This window comes from Emys orbicularis, chromosome 17 (assembly GCF_028017835.1).
Source record: "Emys orbicularis isolate rEmyOrb1 chromosome 17, rEmyOrb1.hap1, whole genome shotgun sequence".
NCBI lineage: Eukaryota > Metazoa > Chordata > Testudines > Emydidae > Emys > Emys orbicularis.
Genome location: NC_088699.1, coordinates 12,910,489 through 12,935,127, shown reverse-complemented (window position 1 = coordinate 12,935,127; position 24,639 = coordinate 12,910,489). Strand labels below are relative to the sequence as shown.

At 39.2% G+C, this 24,639-nt stretch overlaps 1 protein-coding gene across 3 annotated transcripts; it reads right to left on the bottom strand.

The window, feature by feature from the left end:
• Window positions 1-237: 237 nt before the first annotated feature.
• On the bottom strand, window positions 238-23,320 carry NCBP3 (nuclear cap binding subunit 3). Of its 3 annotated transcripts, XM_065418257.1 has the most exons (14): window positions 23,156-23,238; window positions 21,949-22,014; window positions 18,850-18,955; window positions 17,176-17,301; window positions 15,547-15,675; window positions 11,350-11,423; window positions 10,144-10,252; window positions 9,209-9,308; window positions 8,747-8,853; window positions 6,403-6,688; window positions 4,017-4,174; window positions 3,115-3,279; window positions 2,731-2,776; window positions 809-894 (listed from the first exon to the last, which is right to left on the bottom strand). In XM_065418257.1, exons 1-13 carry the CDS (start codon window positions 23,219-23,221, stop codon window positions 2,754-2,756), a joined length of 1,515 nt encoding a protein of 504 aa, XP_065274329.1. In that variant the 5' UTR covers window positions 23,222-23,238; the 3' UTR covers window positions 809-894; window positions 2,731-2,753. The 3 variants fall into 3 exon arrangements, with proteins under 3 accessions (XP_065274328.1, XP_065274329.1, XP_065274330.1); XM_065418256.1 differs by lacking the exon at window positions 2,731-2,776 and having other exon boundaries at window positions 238-894; window positions 23,156-23,320; XM_065418258.1 differs by lacking the exon at window positions 2,731-2,776 and having other exon boundaries at window positions 839-873; window positions 3,111-3,279.
• Between the last annotated feature and the right edge of the window lie 1,319 nt (window positions 23,321-24,639).

The following is a 24,639-nucleotide window of genomic DNA, read 5'->3' as shown; positions in this document are numbered from 1 at the left end:
AAAATGAATGAAGCAGAATCCTTTTTGAGACTAATATAGTGGTGCTGCTCTGATGGTTATTTTGAAGTATTACTGTACTAGGAGGTCTAGTTTAGATTTACATTCAGTATTTTGGAGGAGTGGGAGGCAGCAATCCCTTTATAAGCTTTACCCTTGCTGGCTGGCACCCAGGAAGCATCATTGTTATTACCCTATGAGGAGAATAAAGGTGCTGGTAACAGCTATAAGGGCAAGGCAATAGTGATTATTCTGAAGTTCCCTGTTCTTTGGATGAACTGTGTAAAACATTTTCTTAAAAGACTCCATGTTAAAAAGATTAAGAACAAAAAGTCTTCTACAAAATCCAGGAGTAGTTCTGCCCCTTCTTTAAAGTCTGAAGCTTGGGGAAAAAATGTTTTGCAATAACTACTACAGGTTTGCTGTAATAAATGTATATGACAATGCCCTACGCAACACAGGGCCACACATACTGAAGACAAATGTGATTGCTTTAAATGTCAAGTGGTATACAGGTCTTTACTTCTGTGTAAACAGAGTAGAGAGGCTCCTGGAACCTCAATCAGAGTCCTGCCACACTTCCATAATGTTCAGCCTTTGGGCAATGAACATCTTGCCATGCTGCAGCGTTCAAATCCTGAAGATCAGGGTCTAAAGAGCATCATGATTCAGTGTCTGACCCAGAACTACTCTCCCGGCTAATTTCAATTTGTAGAGATGGCAAGTTATCTAATCGACTTTTCTTCTGGCGAGATTGTTCTTTTTCTTTTATTAGAGCACCCCATGCCCGCTGGAGCTCTGAATCGTCCTCCTCTGGAGCGGTTACTGAGTTTTCTGATTTATCTGGAGTCTTTTCTTGTGTCTTAGGCGCTGATCCTAAGCGGGTCCATAAATTACCTAAATTGGATTAAAAACAACATGTTTGAAAATCACAGAAATGGACAGTAATGAAAAACTGACGTGTTCAAAAATGTCTTCAATTTTAACCATTGCATTTCCTAAATTTTGAACACTTCAACTATGCAACCTTAATGTTCTCAACATTTTTTTAAATAGAATTTAGTATATTTTAAAGTGCGGGTCTACTCTTAAAAGTAACTATGTAAGATGGTGCTTTTATTTAATTCTTCTACTGTATGTATCCAGAGCAATCCTTGCTTACAGCAGTGATAGTTAGGGCTCTGTGTTTGTCACAAAGGTCGCGGAAGTCATGGATTCCGTGACTTCTGCAGCGGCCAGCGTGGCTGATCCCGGGACCAGCTGCAGGAGTGGCCCTGCAGCCGGGCACTGCTCTGATGACCCCGGGGAGCTGGTCCTGGGGACCACCCAAGCAGCAGCTGGTGCAGCTGGCCCCAGAGATTGCCTGAACAGCGGTCCCAGGGTGGCCGGAGCAGCGGCTGGCCCCCCGGGGCTTCCTCCCCCGTGGCAGCCAGATCGGCGGGCCCCCAGATTCATTCAGGGGTATTGGACAGGTCACGGACTGTGATGTTTTGTTTTTTGCCCGTGACCTGTCCATGACTTTTGCTAAAAATCCCATGATTAAATCGTAGCCTTAGCGATAGTACATTTTCACTAATTTTACTTCTGTTAGAACTGTAGAATCACACGTTTTTGAATAAGGCTTTGTCTAACTAGAAAGTGGAACCTTTTTAACTATACCAATATAGTTAAACTGGTACAACCCCACCCAATGTGGACACAGTTATATCAGTATAAAGGTGCTTTGTACGGAGATATAACTTATTCTCCTTCCAGTATGGGAATAGCAACCCGTATAAGACACCTTTATGTTGTGTCCATGCTAGGAGCTGGTATATGTACATTGATTAAAAAATAAATAAATCATACCCCGTAACAACAAAGTTATACTGATAGACCTGGTCCACACACAGATTTTGTAAGAGAGCTGGATTCAAATGCATCATCAAAAGAAGTTACAGTCTTCCCCAATACTTCCCTTGCATCTGTGCAGCCTCTATGTGGCCTATAGATGCTTTATTACTGGTGATTTACAAGTATGAAAAAAGACAGTACGACTCCCAGGTTAAGTTTTCAGGGCTGTCACCAAAAAAAGCTTTTTGTAAACTGAGAAAATGTGACCTAGCCTCACTAAGAAAGTTACGGAACTGTATCAAATTATTTTCACGAAGTCTCTTCTGAAAGTAGAGCCACACTTTAAAGAGAATGACAGTGAACATAAATAATTGTATTGCAATTCACAGTCAAAATGAGTGAAGGTTAGGAACGTATATAAACAGTTTGAAATGCAAATTCTTTGGTTGCTATAGTTTTGCACTTTTTATTAGCACATTATTACACCTCAGAGTTTGAGATATCTTTAACAACTGCTCTGTTCAGACAAGCTGAGCAAAAGAATAAAAAATAAAAATCAGGAAAAGTTCAACACTGAGGATAGAGAACAACATTCAGGGAAAATCTGTCTTAAAAGTTCCTTTATTCTATATGTTGAGAGAAAAGTAGAAATTAAATGTAATAAATTATATAATAATTCAACCATCATTCTATGATATTCTCCAAGACCAGATTTTGAAGACATTTCAACCAAATTCTGCCCTCAAAAACGTGCACAAATCTCATTATCTTTTATGGTAATTGCATACATCTCTCAGGGCAGAATTTGGCACTTGTGACTTCTAATAACCATTAGTATAGTGCTTTACAACTTCAAAACATTCCACAAACATTCACTACTTGATTTCTAACTTCAGTCACCAGAATATTATTCCTCCAGGTTTTCATTTGAAGTTCCTCTTGTTCCCTAGAATCAAAGCAGTAAAGTATCTTAAAGGGAATAAGCCAACATTTGTGATCTTCATTACAAAAACTGCTTTAGCTATTACAAGTTATTCACATAAGGATTTTGTAATAAAGCTCATGAGATGCAATCTCTATGCAAGATTATAAAGTCTAGAATTTTATCCACATGAATGGCAAAGCTTTAATGTTTAGGAATAATATTCTGTTTTTAAGTTAATATCCTTTGGTTATTTTCTAGTCAAATGCCACTAACAGCATCAAGACATCATTGTCGTCTGTAGTTACAAGCTACATATGCACCCCTAAAGTAAAGTCACATTTTCTCTCTGTAAAACAAACCTGCTTTCTTCTCTCTGGTGTCAGAGTAAAGGCCTTTCACATCTTGTTTGGGTATCCCTAACCGGCTATGTACATCTGATACTGATTCTCGACGAGGGGTGGAGGTGCTACTTGGGGGATTGACTTCTGGAGAGTGAGGTCTCTTTCCTAGTCTCTGCCGTACATCTGGAAATAACATGTCACAGTGGTTAAACTGAGTAATCATGTACTGCATTTATTTAAACTCTTCCAGCTGATCCCGTGTCCTTTATCCATTTGCAAAATTTGGAATTAGAGAGGCTATGTCTGGTTGTTTTTTCTGAAGTCTTTTAATTAAATCTTAACATAGCTCACTGTCTTTGAAATGCTCTGAATTCCTGTATTACAGTTTATCCAGGCTTGAATTATTTCTATGACAGATTTGTCACATGGCATCTTTGCAAGGTACCCCCTTTTGGGATGTTTACTCTTACGTGGCTGGGCTTTGTCCCAAAGATTAAAAAATAACAACTTTTCTAAAGATCGCCAAAAGCGATCTTTGTTTTGGATTCCATTTCTATTTTAGGACTATCAATACTGAAGAAAGAGAAAAGGGTCTCTGTCCAGTGTGAGGCAGTTTATATGAAAAGCACGACTCCATTCATTACCTTTTAGAATACATGAAAAAATCCGCTTTAAAATTACAGTATTGCTTCCTCGAACTTAGAGAGCTAAACTGAAAACCAGAGCAAAAGAATCTTATTGTAAAGATACTTAAACCCATGACGTGAACCGTGCCATATTGAAAACTGTAAGGGCTGGTCTACACTATCACGCTAAATCGATCTAAGTTACACAACTTCAGTTACGCGAATAACGTAATGGAAGTCGACGTAGTTAGAGCCACTTACCGCGGTGGCTACACTGCGCTGTGTTTACATTACCTGATTTTGTAGTGCTGACTGGCTGACGCTGGCCTGTATTATTCTGACGTTTTTCCTCTAACAGTAGTCTTACATCTGCAACTTTTTCTGACGATCCTTTGCTGCCAATCCGGTTTTTGACATTACTGGATGCTATACTATCCGCTCTCATAGAGTTCCTAAATAAAGACATAATGTATTTCTAATCAGCAAATAAATTCCCATGAATGAAGCCCAACGGAGTCCTCAGGAAGGCCCCCTGTGCATAAACACAATTTGGAAGTTAGTGATATCAGGATTTCCCCCATTAAGAAATGGGGGAGAACACACAAAATCTATCACTGTAAAAAAAAAAAAAAAAAAAAATCTGCATTCCAGAATCAGTCTTAGCTCTTCTTCAAGCATATTATCAATATGCTCAGAGCATTATATGCTGCATATCCTGCATCCAGGATGCCTTAGAAGCCTGTAACAAATAGGTAGCAATGTTTTTCCAGTTTTAAACCAGGATATAAGCATATCTTGTCAAAACAACAATAGACAGAGTACCAATGCTTCTCTAAGTTTAGGTTCATCATCGTTTGTTACTCAAGACTATAAGCAATGTGCACAGGGGCTGCTTGTAAACATCTTACCAGTCAGGGATAGTGCAGATAAGGGATACATTTGTAGGCTATGATCGTACAAAGCTTGCAATCCCTTTTGCTAAAGAGAAAATGTACTTTTTTAAAAGATATTTGCTACAGGCTCTAGTAATAAGTGCTACCAGCACTATTCTGATAGTATTCTGACCACTACGAGGTACTCTGAAAACTAAAAATAGTGATATTAACAAGCTTAATCAGTATCTGTTTCAAACAGAAGTACACCAGGTTGATGTCAACACAGCAGTTCCACTGCAGTCAAAGTAATTCAGAGTAAATGAACAGTCTCAGAACTACTAGACTGATTTAATTCACTTTATAATGGTTCCATCATGTTCTATCATAGTATTGACGGGACATGCAGATTTTTATTAGATTATTAATACTGAAAATATTTATTAAAACCTACTTTTACTTTTTACCATTAAAAGGATTGTTGTTGGTTTGTGGTTGGTGTCGGTTTTATGCACATTTCTCCTAGATTCAGCAATGAAAACACACCAGTCAGTTCTATTTGTTTTAATCAGGTTCTCATGCATTAACACAACGCTGCAATGTTAGATTACAAACATTGCAAGGAATAGTTATTTAACAATTTTACATTTGGATTAAGGGTTAATTTCAGTGAGTTTTCTGTATTTCTTCTTTTAAATATCTTCCACTGAATCATGTCAGAGCTAAAGAGGGCATGCTGATGCTGCCACTTCATTTAAGTCATTACAGTTATGCCACTGAAATGACAAGTGATTGATCTTAACAAAGAGTCAAATGGGATAAGATTTCAAGGAGAGTTGTTACTCAGTGCTAAGGATTTTCAGCATTAAATATACTACACATTGAGTTGTCATCCTATAGTGGCTACTTCAGAAGGGTTCCGTATTATATCAAGTCAAAGCAGAATTCAGGTCTGTCGCATCTTACGCGCATTTAACATGCGCAATTTCAGCTTTACGCAGTTGGCAAAAACAAAACAAAAAACACAAAAAAAGAGAAAAATAACAATTTTAATACTGTACTTGTAGTGCGGGCAATTCTGCCCGCCCTTCAACTCAATGTAATTTTGACTATACGCGGTTTTCGCTTTAAGCGCTAACCGCGGAACGGAACCCCCGCGTAAGATAAGACTCGCCTGTACTGCAATTGTTGTTAAGATCTTCACATGTACTATTGAGTCACTTCTTTTGAAATACATGGTCTAACTGGAATGATCTTAATATACAAGATGTTAATTTTCTGTGCCATGAACAATATTAAGTAGCTACTGAACATGTTTTTGGACAATTCTTTTATATTTACTATATAATAAACAGTTATTTCATAGATTTTTACATAATCAGTATATACCTAAAAATTTACAGCCCTAGTCTTGCAAACACTTATGCATATGAGTAAATTTAAACTTGAGTAGTCCCATTGAATGCAACAGGAAACTCAGATATATAAAATTACTACGTACATATTTGCAGGATCAGGATCTAACGCCTGTACTACATGGGTTTTAACCATGAAAGGGTGACTCAAAATACTTAAGTTAATTAGTTGAGATCCTGAACAGTTATTGTATTTTTTTTTTAATTTAAAAAATCAACTGAACTGCTCTTGTCAATTCATATAAGTGATTACATTAATTATTTTCAACAGCTTTCAAGCTTTAAAAAAATAATTTTAACCAAATCAAAATATAATAGAATTATAATATAATGCAAGAAACACTTTATGACTGGGGTTTTTAAGTAATAAAATGCAAGAAATTAAATTTTTACCTAATAGTTTTCAATTGAGATTCCACCTCATCAGCATACATTGTCATTTTCATGCTCTTTTTGGGAGATGGAGTGGATATCATTTTCAGTTCAAGATCATAGTCCATTTCATCAGAATCAGACGCACTGGCACTTGATCGTCTTGCTGCACTGCGATCTCGAGACTGTTTGAAAGCTTGTAGTTCATCCCGGTACTCTACCACAACCCGGTCATCCTCATCCATATCCTCCTCTTCCTCCTCCTCTTCTTCTTCCTCAATAGGCTCCTCAGGAACATTCACTAGGCCTGAAACACAACAATTAATTTTGAGAGCTCGCAGCTTATCTTTTTGATACGTTTGCAGAGTTTTTGTAGTCATGTTGGTCCCAGGATACGTGACACAAGATGGGTCAGGTGATCTCTTTCACCGGACCAACTTTAAATCCTGAAGAAGAGGTCTGTGGAGCTCAAAAGCTTGTCTCTTTCATCAGCAAAAGTTGGTCCAATAAAAGATATTACCTCACGTATCTTCTCTTTTTCATAAAGTTAATTAAAAATCAAGATTTAGAAAAAATGGCAAGTAAATACAGGAAATATAAACCTGCCACGAAACATGCCATAATCTGTACCATTCACTGTCTCAGAAGGGAGGTTAAGTACTACAGCTGGATTTTTTAAAATGTCTGAGTAACTGTATGATCAATAATATGAAGCGATACTTGATAAAATAAAGATAATTAATTCTAATGATTATATAGTGCCTTAAGGTTATCACTGCTGGTGACAGAGAAAGATTTCTTCCTGATCCCATATTCAGCATTGCACAACAGAACAGGTGCATCATGTATTGCCAATGTTCTAAATCTTTAATATATACTCGGTTAGAAGTGAAACTGTTTTAATCTTGTGTCGTATGCATCAGGAGGCAAACACTGCCCCATCAAGCAATACAGTGTTAATCACACACAGTTAAATGGATGATGGTGCAGTTTCAGCACCCTCTTCCAATCTTCATATGACTCAGTACATATACAGGAATATAGTCTAGAAAATGTATTGAATGCACTTTGTATCAGTCTTTTTTTTTTTTTTTTTTATACAAAGTAGTCAGCAGATATGCAGCCTCCTGTACAGCTTTTCCTTAGCACTTAACATATTTCTTCCTATATTAGCTCCCTAATACACACACCCATAAATCACGTGACCACTGTAAAGGCTAAAATACCAATTAGAAGCGCATTGATTGGGTTTTCTGGACTATTTTCCCCTGGAATATATACCATCCAACTACTTTATTTTTGTCATGTATTGTAAGACAAGAGTTGAAATGGCAAATATGACAGTTTAAAGTGAAGTGTAAACAAACCATTAGAGATTTTTGTCTTTTATGCTCCAGACCCCATTTCCTAAATCTCTAAAAGAAAACAATCAAGTAAAATGAAGTACCTACTGAATTACGCTAAGTGATTTGATGTTTTGTATCTGAACTGTTGCTTGCAAAACCATAGGACAAAATCCAAGTGCTGGGGGGAAAAAGCATAGCTCTCTTTCACTTATCCGACACTGTTCTATTTATCAGATTAATTATGCACAATTATGTCAAGCTGACAAACCCAAAGACAGTAACAATTATATTTTGTCAGGTATTCCATTAATAAATATTTCAATTACTGTTTTACTTGAGAGAATGCTTTTATTTAATTAAATTTATTATTTTAGAATTTATATTGTGTATATTGATGCTTAGGTTATACTTTGCATTTGCATAGCACCTTTCACAAGAGGATCTTAAAAGGACTCATAACATCCTTGAGAAATAGTTATCAAGTAAAGGTTAAGAACAGTGTTTAAAGCACTGGACACACATCTGGGCTTGAGTCCTAACTCTGTCTCAGATTTCCTAAGTGATCTTGGACAACTGACTTCATTTCTGTGTCTCAGTTCCTCACCTGCAAAGTGGGAATAATGTTGTCCTGTCACAGAGAGGTATTGTAAGAATGATTCATTCAGATACTATGAGCCATATAAAGTGGCTAGACAGATAGGGAAACAGGAAAAATTAGGTCATGTAGCAAGTAAATCAGTGGCTAAGCAGGGCCAAGAACCCTAGTATCTTGACTCAATTCCATGTTTTAACTATTAGAAATGCCTCCACCCAAAACTAGCATGTGGTAACCACTGTTTTCTCCTGGACTAAACTCTGCTTTGGTTAATTATTTAATGAGGCGTAGTGGACAGAAAAGGCAGGCCTGTGAAGCACAAAGACCTATATTTTATTTCATTCTGCAGTTTCACAACAGCTGCAATACAACTTGTTTGAAGATGTAAAGCACTATATATGTTCCCAGTACTGTCATTAATTACCTGAATGCCGGTGTTTATAAGGAGGTGTCAACCCAACATCATCCCCAATGAGTGTCCTTTTCTTTATCACATCACGATGGATTCGACGTGAATGATATCTTCGTTTCCTGGAATGCCAACAAAAGGAAACACATTTCTGCCATGTAAAAGGCCAAAAGAAAGTGACCTAAATTCAGCTACGGAGTAACAGCTGTAACTTCCACTGACTTCAGCGGCAGCTGAACGCCTTTACTCTATGGCTCTATTTTGCCCAGTATGAATATCTCAACTATAACCACTTGTTAATTTTGAATTCAAATTTTTATAAATGTAAAGTCAACAAGTCAACTTTGCTAAAATACAAATCAATGCTCCCCACACCCAAGTCTACAGAACTTTGAGGGATGACACTCACAAGTTAGATAGCCTTGTAAGCATGGCTGGACACATGCAAGGTTCTACTCCCCTTTATCATGTACTCACCAAGAGTTGCTAAGAATTCCTTTCATGCCACCATAATTAGGGTTGCCATATTTCATGTAGTACTGACTTCTTCTTGCAGCTCCCAGCTCTTTTTTATCATCTGAAAATGTGTAATTAAGTTAAAGGAATACTTTTCCCCTAACCACACTGGAGCAAAAATAAAGAGTGCCCAGTCAAAGATATGAAGCATATATCTTAATAGGCAGTCTCAACTATTGTTGAGCTATACAATATGCAATCTCCTTCATGTGAGTAAAAGAGCCGTGTACTTACTAGGAACAAAACGGATTACAATGCTTGCTGACAATTCCTCTGAAATAAAACTAAACAGTAAAAGACACTGGGTTCAACTAATTTCATTCCATGGAGATACAAGTTTCCATTTATCACCTTCCTGTTGTATTATGTATCACTTTAAGAGCTGGAATATGGAGACTATCTAATTAGAGATGTCACTGTCAGAACTGTATGAAAAAGGACATAGTCAAACTGGAAAAAAGGCAGGACTTCAGTTTGTTTACCTTAAATGTATTAATATTATCTATTGACATGACTGTAGCTGGTAACAGCTTCCACCAATACCACATAAAGAATTCCAACACCAAATGATGCATGGCAAATGATTCTTGATGCTCAGAAAAGGCAAAATTTGCCCTTATGCAGAACCTATTTTGTAGGCTTTAGTGGGATTGAAGTGGTAGATATATCTTTTACCGAATCTTTGCATTAGGCTGAATTTCACCCAGAATAAGTTTTACATATACGTTCTTCACACATTAAAAATACACACAAGTACTATGAGATTTTAACATATAATGCTTGACAATCAATTAACACTTTAATAATGATTTTATTTTTATCTGTGATGTAAAGACATCATTTAGTCATCAGTCACCTTCAAACACTGTATAGTGCCTGTGCAGTGAGTCATTTACCTTTAGTAGCAAATCTCATGAACAGTTTGTTTCCTTTAGCCAGCTTGTTGGCTGGGCGTAGATCGTTACGTAGGAGAGAATCTTCCTCTACCTGGGAAAGCGCATCCAACTTTGGAAAGAAAATATTTTAGATAGAAAGATAAAATGTTTTTCAGCACAGATTACATTCAACAGCAAAGCTAACAAATGATTACTAAGAAAGTTTATTTTTGTGTTAGGAGCTTTCCAGCAGATTTGTAAACTCAGCTGTTTTGCATTTCTTTAACAGACTGATTTATGAAAGGAACATTGGTAGATTAAAAAAAATTTTTTTTTTTAAACAAAGATTCCCCTCCCTGTCTTATTAATACACTAAGTTACTAAAACTAAGCTTTTTAAAATCTAATTTACTTTCCACTACTTCTGACTATCTACTATCTACATTTCATTCAACCTGGACAATGAAAGACAACTAGTCAATTTTATTTTTGCTTACAGTCAGTTTCTAGCCTGTCACACACTAGCACAATGCTGCAATGCCTGGACTGCAAAAATACAATCAGTGTTTGTTTAGAAAAGTTTCCATTACATTTATTATTATTAAATCTGTTTTACACAAACTGAAATTTGGACCAAACTGACCTGACAGTATCTATTAAGCAGCTCATCTTAAAATAAACAGCTTTTTAACAATTTCTTTCATCTCTAGCAATATTTCAGTTGGTTTCTTTTGAAAAGCAGCATTATTTTAGATGTGCTGTCCCTGGTCTGCTGTTGTAAGAGTGAAACAAATGACTTAAATAGATACACTCCCCCGATGCATACCTTTATGTACAGTTTGCCAAAACCGAATAGCTTGGCTCCTCTTCATCCTTCCTCCTAATTACTCTCTATCTCCTCCTTCCAGTCTTTTCCATACCTGCTTTCATACTGTCCTCACATGGGTGGAGCAGCTTCAGACTTCCCATATGCCAAATGCCCTCCCTCTCCTAAAAACTCACTTTCACAAAGCCATCCTAGGCTGGTATCTCCACTGACAAAGTCTCTGGACTTCTCCTTGCCTTAAATGTTTTCATAAGTACTAAATCTGATTTAGCAATTTAATTTATGATACTATACAATAGTCCAGATTCTGTATAATATTTTTGCATTAAGAGTAGAATATCGGAACAACCTCACTGCCCAAAACTGAATCTCTCATGTTAATGTTTTTCTTTCTGTACTGACCTCAACATCACTTGGATTGTCATCCTCAACCTCTCCTTCCTCGGTCTCATCATCCGAGCTTTCCTCCTGTTTGTCTAAGAATAAACAAATTTTAGGATATTCTTCCTGATTTTATGATGTCGCCAGCATTTGCTTTTCATTTCCTTATATTTTCTGAAATCAAACTGAGTAAGTTATCAATTGTTCTGTGTAGCCTGGAGAATAATTAAGATAGTAAACCTCTGCAAAAATTTTTAAACAGGTGTTTAAACTAACTAACTAATCATAGAGCTTCCTTCATGCTGGCTGGCGCTCTCTACTAATGTAAGTGGTTGAAGCAGTAAGGATGGATTACCAGTTTAATTGTCTGTTAATATAAGAAAACACACTGTGTTTCATTTTATTAACTGCAGAGAGGTCATTAAATGCCTTAATTTAGCTGCCACTTAAAAATATTTGAGTTAATCTTCAATAGTTAGAACTATGTTCAATAGTTAGAAAGTCACTGAAATAATCTCTGCAGCTAAAAAACTGAGTTATTTCATTTCAAGAATCTAACGTAAGTAGTTTTGGAAGCAAACTTTTAACCAGTAATACCTGATTACACTAGTCTATTGATTGTATACACTGTGCATTGCTAGTTGATGGCAGATATTTTCAGTTTATTTTTTGGGGCTAAGAAAAAGATTTTGTTTATATTGTCAGCAGAATCTTGTTTCAAATATTTCTGAAAGACAACTTAATAGTCCTTTAATGGTGCCTCTCACTCAGATATCTCAAAGCACTTTACCAACATTGGGTAAGCCTCTCAGCAGCCCTGTTTAGTAAGGGTATATAGCAGGGGTAGGCAACCTATGGCACATGTGCCGAAGGTGGCACACGAGCTGATTTTCAGTGGCACTCACACTGCCCGGGTCCTGGCCACCGGTCCGGGGGACTCTGCATTTTAATTTAATTTTAAATGAAGTTTCTTAAACATTTTAAAAACCTTATTTACTTTACATACAACAATAGTTTAGTTCTATATTATAGACTTATAGAAAGAGACCTTCTAAAAACGTTCAAAGTATTACTGGCACGCGAAACCTTAAATCAGAGTGAATAAATGAAGACTCGGCACACCACTTCTGAAAGGTTGCCAACCCCTGGTATATAGATTCTTCACCTAGCAACTAAATGCAGCAACTTTCAGAGTGGAATACAACAGCTGGTTACAGCACACAGCAACTACACAAAAGTTATGGGCAGGAACGAAGGAATACTGAACCCAAATGAAACCATGGAGAATATTCAGACAGCAGAATGCAATTACTTTGGTGGAATTTGGCCAAGTTATCAGGGCTAGCATCCTGCCTCTTACAAAAAGGGCCACAGGATCTTTAATTACTGCAAGAGGTTTTTAATGACAAAATGTGCCTAGTTAACTCCAAAATTATTTTTAAAAAAAGGAATATATCTGAGCCAAAGCCTCCCTAATATTTTGGATTTATCCGATTCCTCAGACCTCAACTTACTTCATAAATTCTTTCCAACTGAAGAAGTCTGAACTTTGCCCAGTATCCTGCTTTTCCAGATGACCAGATGCAGAAATGTATGTGGGAGTTTAGGTCAATACATATTTTACTACTGTTGATATACACGGCATAATAATTACTTTGCACCCGACAGAATCAATGTGAAAATATATGTCCTCAATTTAAATAAGGCCTTTCCCTAGTCTCCAAAAATAACACAAGATGTATTTTAAGAACGTTACATTTTGTAGAATCTTGGTATTTGCCTGAAATCAAAGGTTATGTTGTGTTTTAAAACTGCACAAAAAAAGTTTTCAGTACAAAGAAATAAGACATGGTATAGAGGAGGCTGGTAAAACGGTATAAAAAGCACCTAAGTCTTCCTCACAATACCTATTTTTGTATAGACTTAAGTTTTCCCAAGACAGGAAGAGGGTTGTTAGAAAGCCCCGGAGTTGCAGTCGAGAAGCTGCAAGGAGAAATCTGCTATGAAGGCATCTGGAAGCATAACAGAGTGGTGAAAACAGACCACATTTGATGGTTTCTGCTAGTGCGTAACGTACAGAAAGTGGAGATTGGTAATCTGGATTTTGTTCATGCAACTCAGACCTAAGCATAATTTATAGTTTCAGTTGAAACAAATGTTTTTATGAATTGCATTGTCCCTATTGGTTGATAATGTGCAATTCAATATCTTGGTTTGAACCACATCACAGGAAGTTAACACATCACCTAGCAGCAAAACAGTTGGATGTAGTTAAAGTAATAAAAGCTACAAATTCCTGTCTGTGGAAGTATAATGGGGTTATAATTAGGGGGGGGATGTTGTCAGTAAGTAGGTTCCAGGTTTATCACAATTTGAAGGTGTACCTTAACTGCTTCAATTTATACAACTTACCTTGCAGTATGCTCTGTCTGGAAAAGGAGACTATGGGCACTGTGACAGAGTGGAATATGTCCGAGTCAAATTATGAACATTATCTTGTTCTATGTGTGGAAATGTTGGACACTGTGACTGCACAAGCCTGGACATGCGCAAAGACTCCTTAAAGGACTAACACTAAGAGCCATCAAGACTGCAATCTGGGGTCAACAACTTTGATTGTCTTTCAACTATTGGCCCATCCCCATGGAACAATGGGTTCTCTACACAGGGTCCCGCAGTGAGGAAGGGGCAAGCATGACTGAGGGGTCACTAGCGTTTGAATCTGAGCACATGGCTCAGAGGAGAAACCCTATTTAAGGGCAGGGTTCTGCTCTGAGGAGGGGGGGGGGAGGAGGAAGTGACCATCGGCTACATACAGGGACTTGCAGAGGAAGGAGGGAGGGAGGGAGGGAAGAGAGAGAGAGAGAGAGAGAGAGAGAGACCAATGCACACGCACAGGAGGGACTCTGTCCAACTTAAAATACTGATAAAACCTTAGACTCACGCAAGGGGTGAGCTCATACTAGGTCTCAGGACTTTTGTTTTAAAAGATCTGTAACTCGAATGCTTTAATAAGAAGGTCACTATGGTTAAACAATTCCTGTGTTACTTGCTTTCCTACCACACTGTCCCCAACGGGGTAAAGCTACAAGTCCAGAGTGCTCACAGCCCAGGTGGAACTCTGGGGAGTGTATGTGACTGGGGGACTCAGGAGGTCATAGACATTGATTTCAAAGTCCTAGATAGCGGCATCCCACATCCCAAGGAAGGGCATTAGACAAGAGGTCAGAGCTTGGGAATGTGCCCTAGGGTCTCAAAGCTAGAAACAGTGGCTAGACCAGGGGTTGACAACCTTTCAGAAGTGGTGTGCCGAGTCTTCATTTATTCACTCTAATTTAACGTTTCGCGTGCCAGTCATACATTTTAACATTTTTAGAAGGTCTCTTTCTCTAAGTCTAGAATATATAACTAAACTATTGTTGTATGTAAAGTAAATAAGGTTTTTAAAATGTTTAAGAAGCTTCATTTAAAATTAAATTAAAATGCGGAGTCCCCCGGACCGGTGGCCAGGACCCGGGCAGTGTGAGTGCCACTGAAAATCAGCTCGTGTGCCACCGAAAATCAGCTCGTGTGCCACCTTCGGCATGCGTGCCATAGGTTGCCTACCCCTGGGCTAGACTCTAGCCAGACGCAGTTGGTTTGGAAGCACATGGGACCCAGCAATTGGGTCCATTTGCAATATATTTGTAAACATACAGTGGGGTATTGGGTCAGGTTTTAACAGGGTCAAATTCAGAGATAATATAAATAGTGATGGAAGTTACACATTGGTAAATCAATGTCATTTGCAGAAAGGACGGTGTAGTAACAAGGAAAAGCAACCAACAGGAGGGTTTAAGACGATAAAGCATCTTCTTACACCCACTTGTTTCTCACTGTTACCACCCCACCCTTCCACCCACTCAGCTTGTGAGTTACAAGGACTGTGTAACTTGCCCCACTACTTAAAAACACCTCTGAATTTGTCCTTATGTTTAGAATGTTCAGTACAGATCATATTACTGATTTTGGTATCTCTCCAACCCACCTTTTAGGAAGCAGCTCCTTCAAAAGGTTTCCAAGATGAAAGCCTTTTTTAAAGTGGCAGAATACCATTACCTGAAACTACATGACAGAACCTCCTTCAGTAACTCAAACTATGCAGCACCCAAGCCAAGAAAATATATTTTAAAGAATGCGGATTTTTAACTGCATGACCTATATCTTCTGTGCATCTACCTTTCTTGTTTTTTTCAGTTGCTTTCTCCTCGTCGTTTTCTCTGTTTTTGAGTTTATCCTGATCAGGCATAGAGCTCATATTTATAAGAGCTCGTGTTGCTGTCACTTCATCAAGCCAGACTACATTACCTAAAACAAAAAACCCACACAAAAATAGTTCTAGTTAGCTAAAATTTTCCACACAGGCTCTTAAGATTATATCCTTTATCTTACAGTCCTTTATGTAGAAGACAAATTACTAGTATAAAACTTCAGTCACATAATAAGTATATAAAGTTATATGTACCAACAGGAAGGGAGATTATCAGATGTGTTTCATAAAGGGAAAACAAATCCTTTAGCATGTTTGATCAGCAGGAGACAACTCTTATCACAAAGGACAACACAGGCCATACACCATATTATTTTCTGATCAAAACTAAAAAAAACGCTGAAATGATTAAGGTCTACATAAATAATAGGGGCTCATTTATTTGTGCCAATAACTAGAAGACCCACTCAATATTATTGCACCTTCTGAATATGCTAGTGAGCAACCATGATCAAATCAAGGATACTGGCTCATAAAATGATCCGTTCATTTATTTTTAAGAGTGTTGTTTAGTTTCACTGTGTAAAACACTTGACAGTATTCTAGGAAGTATGACTGAAGTATATTTTGTAAAATAATTAAGTTTAAGTAACAAGAGACTTCATTGCAGAACTCTGCTGTTCATCTTTGCTGAGAAGAAAGGAGAGACTGTTAAGTGGTTTTTGTACAGATTATCAAATTTGTAGATTAGTGATGCAAGGATTAGCAAGGTTCTCGTGCATTGAAGAAAATACAATGCAGATTTCGTACATATAAGAAAAATGATTGTAAGAAGAGACAGAATTAAAATTATATGCAGTAAAACTGATCATGTCAGGCTGATGATAACTCTGTTAGAAATGTGACAATGAAAGAGGGGAAAAAGAAGATTTGAGAGGTGCTTCTTAAAAATAAGCATTGAACAAAAGTCCTTTTATTGAGATGCATTCAGTCCAGATACAGCCACAAGCGTTATATGCTGCTCTGCTGTTTAATGATTCTGGAAAAACCAGAGCAATAAATTTTATCTTGTTTTATATTAAGATGCCTGAAAAGATAAGATTCACTGTACGTAAAGGCAGGCTGAAGAAGGAAAAGCTACATATAAACCAAATACCCAAGTGCCCTTCAACCTTTGGATTTTTAAAGTCTACACCTTTTCTTTGTTTCTCACTCTGAAGAACAAGGACAATACCTCAATGTGTCTCGGACCTTTGGTGCAACAGTATTGTACCATTTGCTGCAGCTTGTCATTTTCACCAGTGTTAGCATCTTTCACAACAGTCTATATTGCAGCAGGGTGTAGCCAACCTAACCTGCTAGAGCTGGGGTAATTTTTCTCACTAACCAATAACTTAACTATATATTGCTTTTGATATTCACAGTTCTTTATTAACTAGTTCTTTCAAACACCCCTTTGAGGCAGTAAGTTTACAGATGGGGAAGCTAAAGCGCAGAAGGGTCAGCAACTTGCCCAAAAGCTACAAAGGAAATCAGTGGCAGAACTCTGGAATACGAAAAATATTAAGAACTATAGGCTAAAGACTTCGTTTACTTACACGATGTGTCATCTAGCCACTCAATATGAGCAGGAGGATACTCTTTAAAATAGGCAAAGATGTCCTGGGTACTCATCTCATCTACCCCGCAAACGTGGACTGTATCCAGCCTCACTTTAGGGATTGCTGTAAACAAGAAACAAAACCACTGCTCATTTTTACAAAATGAGTTTATGTATTAGAAACATGTTGAATTAAAAATCAAAATAGTTTTTAAAAAGCGGAGAATAGATTATTAAAGTCAGGTACATCCTATACCAATTTAAAGGCATGATCTTCTAGTCCAATGGTCTGGAACTTAACTTATAATTTCACAATGTTTTGACCTTTTTAGTTGAAAATAAAAATAGGATACTTATCAACACAAAATCATTAGGAATATTAAAATGTATTGCTATAGAAATTCTACTGCCAAACACCGATTATAATTTGATTTTAAAGACAGCATGCATGTTGTTATTAACTTTTCAATAAGAATGTAAAATCTTCAGCTTATTTTAAAGGTACAGATGCCCCCCCGGGTTACGCAAACCCGACTTACACAAATCCGCACTTACGGAAAAAGTTCCATAAGCTAGAAATAGCTGTTGTTTTGAGTTTTTTTGCACGTAATGGTCGGGTATACGTTTACGACTTACGCAAAATTCGAGTTATGCAAGGTGTTCCGGAACGGAAAGCTTGCGTAAGTCGGGGAGCATCTGTACATGATCAAATAAAAAAACCAAATCATGCCATTCTGAAAGTTTTTTACCTAGTATTGTTACAAGCAGTAGTAAGGTTATCCATAACGGAAAATTAAGGATATTATTTTCCTCTGTTTTCAATGTCTTCATCATGTATTTCACAACCATCTGTACAGTCAATTTCAAGTTTCCTCTGTATAATCAATGGCCTAGGTCTTGATCCTGCAAATGGATCTGCACAGAAGGACCGTTAGGACCTAGGTCCTGCAACTGCATCCACATGGGTGGACCTCTATGACCACATTGAGCCCCACTAACTTCAACAGGATAACATGCACGTGGATCCCCCCACACTAATGCAGTTGCATAATTGGGGCTTTAGTTTCTTTTCTGTATGTTCTGTACACAGCAACAGCAACAAAGAGAAATATTTTAAATAATATGGGAAAACATGGTTGTAAAATCACAAAGACTGGCAAGGGATTCAGAGGCAGGTGCTGAATGGTTTTCAGACTACTTTTAACCCTTTTAAGAAGTTTTTTTTTTTTTTTTTTTAAACTTGATAACACTGTTTTTGTTAAATATTGAACGGACAACCTACTGGAGCCTTGTAACCGTGTGTGTGCCGACAGCTTCTGCTGTGTCAACTGGCAGAAAAGCCTTGGACAGCCAGTCAACATGCAGCAGTGAATATTGCTGCCACGTCAGAAAAAAATGGTGTCTGCCCAAAATGGTTCTGTTTCTTTTAAGTGTCATCATCCTCCCACAACAATTTTAAGTGTATTTATTTTTTAGATTGTCTTCAAGTATTTTTTTTAAATGGGAAAGTGAACAGAAAAAAAGGGAAGTGAAAAATACAAGATATTACTTGTACCGATGCTCGCTTTTTCAGGAGTGAGGTAGTTTGGCCATCAAGCCAGGAAACAGGAAGGAAGCAATATAGAGATTCTGCCTTTTGTTCTGTTTGATAAGCTCATGGTACATTCCCTACCTTTCTTCATCATGTCTCGCTCCAATGCCACATTCCTTTGGGCAAGGTTCACTTCAGCTCGAAAATGAAAGCGCTTCGCTCTTTGCTCCTTTTTCTCAATTGCTTCCTGCAGGAAACAAGGTCCAACGGAAAAGGAAATTGGTGCTTTGTTCCAAACAAGTTTCATAGTAATACCAGACATTTAATAAAACACAAATGGCCAGAAATTAATCATTACAAAGTTTCTATTAGTTTTCAATAGGCAATTTCAAAAGAAAATTATGTTAAAAAGGACAAAATTAAAAACTCTTTCACAGCTTAACTAAGAGTCAAATGATTATTGTCTTGTGGCCAAACAGCATAGCAGGAATCATGATGTGTTGTCTGTCACGGACTCTGTATGACCTTGGACAAATGCTTAACCTTTCTGATGGATAACCAAATTTACTTATCCTTAAAATGAGTATACATCAAAGGCAAAATTCAGCAAACCTTTACTTGAAACAAATGTTTCCTCTACCAGGCAGACCAATCTTTTATTTTGAGACTGCTGGCTTGTTTACTTGGAGGAAAAGAGAAAAACATGTTGAGAAGATACAGATCACACAGAGTTTCCAGACAGTTAAAAAAAATTATTTGGAGACCTGTGGCCATTGGGAATATCCCTTTGTGTTTGCACTTCACCAGTACTAACTGGAATGCTGACTATAGAAATCTTGCTGGGATTGGTAATCCAAACTATTTCCAGAGAGCCCATCAATGGTGATGTAAAAGGTGTTATGCAAGCCCTCAACAGAGACGGTAATTTTCTTTCTTGCGACTGATTAAGAATGCCTCAGTCTAAAAATTTAATAAGAGTGTTTTAAAAATCTCTCAATCAACTAAAATGAAACTTGTCTCATAAAAATATCCTTAAGCAAGAACTGCCCTCTGATATAACAAGATAAATTTGTGATAAACTTTTAATCACAGTTTTATTAGATTTCCCAACCAACTCATTTTCATTATTCAGCACTGTACATTTTTATCCATAATTATGTATGCCATTTTAAAGCTGTTATTAAGGAAGGTAACAAAGGAGGGAGGTTTTCTCACTGATACTATAACTTTAATTGCTTCCTGAACTACAAGTCTCTGACATACAGAAGCTATAGATTTGTAGCCAAGAATGCTGATTTTCAATCGCGAACACCAGCTCCATTTGTGCTCTTGGGCAAGTAACGAGTTCTCTGGCTGAGCTTTCTCTAGGCAAAATGGGAATAAAACTCATGCACCAGCTCTCACAGAGCTGTTGTGAAGATTCATATTTTATCATAATCTGAAAATGTAAAGTCCTAATAATACCACAGAACAGTACATTTCCTTTTCAATTTCCAGATACAACGTACAGTGATCTGTCATACAGTGATGCCAATTATTTAAAGCAACAGAGGGTCCTGTGGCACCTTTAAGACTAACAGAAGTATTGGGAGCATAAGCTTTCGTGGGTAAGAACCTCACTTCTTCAGATGCAAGACCTGAAGTGTCTGAAGAAGTGAGGTTCTTACCCACGAAAGCTTATGCTCCCAATACTTCTGTTAGTCTTAAAGGTGCCACAGGACCCTCTGTTGCTTTTTACAGATTCAGACTAACACGGCTACCCCTCTGATACTTGACGCCAATTATTTAAAAATTGCAGTGTGTGTCAGAGACCAGCTACAAGTTTAAGCTTCCAAAGAACCACAAAATGAGCAAACCTTGTTTTGAAGTGGCTGTTAATTTATGTACTTAAGGCCCAGTATGTGGAAACACACAATGATGCCCTTTGAAGACTCAAGACAATGGAACTAGATTTTCCTGCCAAACACTTGTTTTTCCTTGTCTGTCACTCACATAATAAGAAAAATTCAGCTGACCTGACTCAAAGGGCTTTGCTTTGCACTATGGAGTGGCATCACTGCAATTCCAAGAGAGTCTCCTTGTTTTTTGGCACTGAGCATTTAGAAACAATATTACAAATTCTTGGCAGGGTATGAAAACTTTGTCTACAAATAAATCTTTCACTATAAAATCATAGAAAGAGATGTTTGGCTCAGCATTTTCACAGAGCTTGTTTATTTTGTACATTTTGTGACTTACAAATTGCTGCCTCTAATAATTTACATGAGACAGACATCACAGCAGGAGGAAAAAATGTCACCAACCTAACATCAAAACAAGAGCTATCCAGCTATAAAAGAGTGTCTAAAGTCAGTAATACTCAGACCTTAGTGGTTCAGGAGCCAAATTAGTGATCAGCATTGCCCAAAAGAGCCACAGTAGTGTGAATTCATTGTTTCATTTACTATAGTAATATAGATAGATAGATAGATAGATAGATAGATAGATAGATAGATAGATAGATAGATAGATAAAATTCTCACAGCAAAATGACTGATCAAGGATTTTTTAATCAACAACAATTGGTTAATAACATAGTAAAAGCATTCTGATTGGTTAATTATTAAGGCTCAGATTTTGTCACAGATATGTTTAGTAAATATCATGGACAGGTTGCGGGCAATAAATAAAAATTCATGGAAGCCCGTGACCTGTCTGTGATTTTTACTAAAACTATCCTTAACAAAATGGGGAGGGAGGAGGGTCCAGCACCCACAGCGGCTGGGCTGCTGGAGGAGGGGGAGGGGAGGAGAGGAAGGGTGGTGGTCCCCCTGCTCTCCCCCACCATGGCTGGGCTGCTGCAGGGTTCCCCCTGTCCTCCCCCACCGGCTGGGCAGCTGCAGGGGGCTCCTGCCTCCCACGGGAAGTGGGAGCTCTAGGGGACTCCCCAGGGAGCTCCGGGGTCCCCCTGCTGGCCAGCAGCTAGGAGTTGCGGGGCTGCCTGCTGACAGCAGTCCAGCCCCGGGGCAGAAAATGTCACGGAGGTCTCTGAAGTCACAGATTCCATGAACTCCATTGACATAATTGTAGCCCTATTAATAATTAAATCACACAGTGTTTTAATATCAAAACAGCCAATCACTCCTCTAAGTGTACCTGAAAATGACCATTTATTCTGAATTTCCTGGAGACCAGCTAACAATGCTTCCTATCCAACAACAGTAATACAAAACTTTAAAAAGACCCACAGCACAATATTACCTTGGAGGTGACATCTATTCCTGTGATGAAACTTCCAGCTTTGTTTTCATACCTTCTACTAGTGTCCTGAAACAAAGCAGAACTGTGATGAAGGCTAAATGCAACAAACCAGACTGATAAAATCTCACCTGGTAATCAGCTCTAAAATAAATCCATTCCTTTCTACTCTCTCCTAACTCTAAGCACCAGTATGTTCTTGACCCAGATGTGAACAACACTTACTCAATGGAATTACGTACAAACAGAATGGATCAAAACACATGCAGCTTCCTTTGGCATAAGTAATTTTTAGCAGTAGTTAAAAAACTAGTACATCCACAATCACAGGGGAAAATATACTCTGCCACAGCAGGAAGTGGAGGTGATAATCAAACAGCATTACCAACTCTAACTTCCATGGTTTCAGGCATAATGGTCTTCCAATTGAAAAATTTGTGTGTTTAACACAATCATATTATTTTAAGATATCAGACTCTCTAAAAGTTACAACTTACCAGCATTAAGTTATCAAGCAACCTTTTAGCACAAGATAACATTAAACTCAACTTTCATATCAAAAAAGTAACTTTTAAGCCTCTTGGCGTCATTGATTCTAGTCCCAGTTCCCAAAATATCCCAGTCTGAATCACTGCCTTTGTTTTGTTAAATCGCCCTAATAATGTCATAAAAATTAAGAGTGACATGTAGGGGAAAAAACAGGGTTTTTCATTGTTATCGGTTAGTTCTGCTGAGTTCACCAGACTGCACTAAACCATGTAGACTCTATGCCAATAATCCAATTTCTTCTCCGCCCTCTAGCTAAAGCCTCAGCATTCCCCTGGGCTCCCCCCCGACTCGACCTGTTAAGTGTGACAAGCCGCCCCGTCCTCACTAGGATTCTACCTCGTGTTAGTTCGCTCGAGTTACTCCCTAGTGCACAGCCTCAGAGATTGCGGGGGAGGGGGGTTTGCTGTGCTACCTCGGCCGTCGCCCCCCACCACCTCCCGCCTCACAGGCCCCCCGCCCGGAGAGGGGCTGCTGCACATTCACCGCCTCGTCCTATGTCCCCCGGGGACTCAGCCCCCCTCCCACTGCCACCCCCCCCCCCCGCGCCAACTTCCCGCCTCCCCCGTCTGCCCCCTCCCCCCATTGTCTCCTCGGCCTCCCCACCCCGCGCGCCTTCCGCGCCCTCCGGCTTCCCCCCTCCCGGCCGGGCCCCGCACCGCACCGGGAGCAGCTCCCGCAGCGAGCGCCGCACGGGGACGGTCTCCAGCTCGCCCTCCTCCACCTCCATGGGCTCGGGCTCGGGGCCGCGGGGCTGCTCCTGCTCCTCCTCCTCCTCCGCCGCCGCCTCCGCCTTCACCGAGATCCGCAGGCCCCGCACGGCCGCCATCGCTCCGCCAGGCCCGCGCGCCCGCCCGACACAACCAGCGAGAGGGGCCCGCCGGATGGACTGAGCGCCGCGCCGCCTCCGAGCCGGCCTCCACGAGCACAGAGGCGGGGTGGCGGATAGAGCGCCGCCGGCAGGGCCATAAAGACGGCAGCTGGCCAGCCAGAGCGCTCTTAATGCCATAGAGACAGGGAGGGAGCGCGACCAGCTCGGTCCTCCAGGGCCATGGAGTACAGAGAGGAGGCTAGAGTGGCCAGTTGCCTTATTGGAGCCTGGCTCTGCCTGCAGTAGCAAACCCTACAGCCTTGCCCCAGAGCAGGGACCTCCCCTGGCTGCTCCCGGCATGTCACCACGCTGTGGTCCCGATTTTATAGGGACAGTCCTGATATTTGGGGCTTTTTTTAATATGGGCTCCTATTACCCCGCACCTCCTGTCCCAATTTTTCACACTTGCTATTTGATCACCCTACCATGCAGGCACCCCGCAGCCTAGCACGAGGGGGGCCTGGTATGATATGGCGCAGCACAAGAGGGTGTGGCAACATCATGTCACGACAGCATGGTCAGTTTGTATCAGATCGAGCATCAAGTCACGTTGTCGTGATATTGTAGCGCCAACATTCGGCCCCGGGGCTTAGGTTGGCGGAGCTGTGGTGCTCAGGAGTGTGAATTTTTGAGCGCCATAGCTTTGTTGACCTAAGTTTTAAGTGTAGGCCTCAGAGGGATAATATTGGGATAATTTGCACAATCTGAAGCATTGTTTTAAATCCATGTTTATATCCCTGAGGAAATAATAAATTTCATGAAAAGACTCTGTGGTCGAGTCTGTAAAAAACTACAGTGTCCAGGGACTCAGTCACAACATGGTCATCCAATGCAGTTAATCTTGATTTAGTATTACCATATAGATAGGTCTGTGCTAATTTTCCTCTACACAGCACTAAATCTTCAGGGTCTGAGCCAAAGCCCATTGCAATCAATAGAAAGACTCACATTGACTTCAAAAGCCATCGGAGCAGGCCTTTAGATTTTGGAATCTGAAAAGCAGAGGACTGTAGCATAGTTCTGTAACATGGCTTTAATGTAACCATAAAGATCCAAATGTGTCCTGATCAGAGCACTCCTGGGTTGTAGCTATGGCATGTTCTACATAGGGTGACCAGACAGGAAGTGTGAAAAATCAGGATGGGGTGGAGGGTAATAGGAGCCTATATAAGAAAAAGACCCAAAAATCGGGACTGTCCCTATAAAATCAGGACATCTGGTCACCCTATTTCTACATGATTATTACAGCTATGTTAGGGAGTCCAGTTGTTACACAG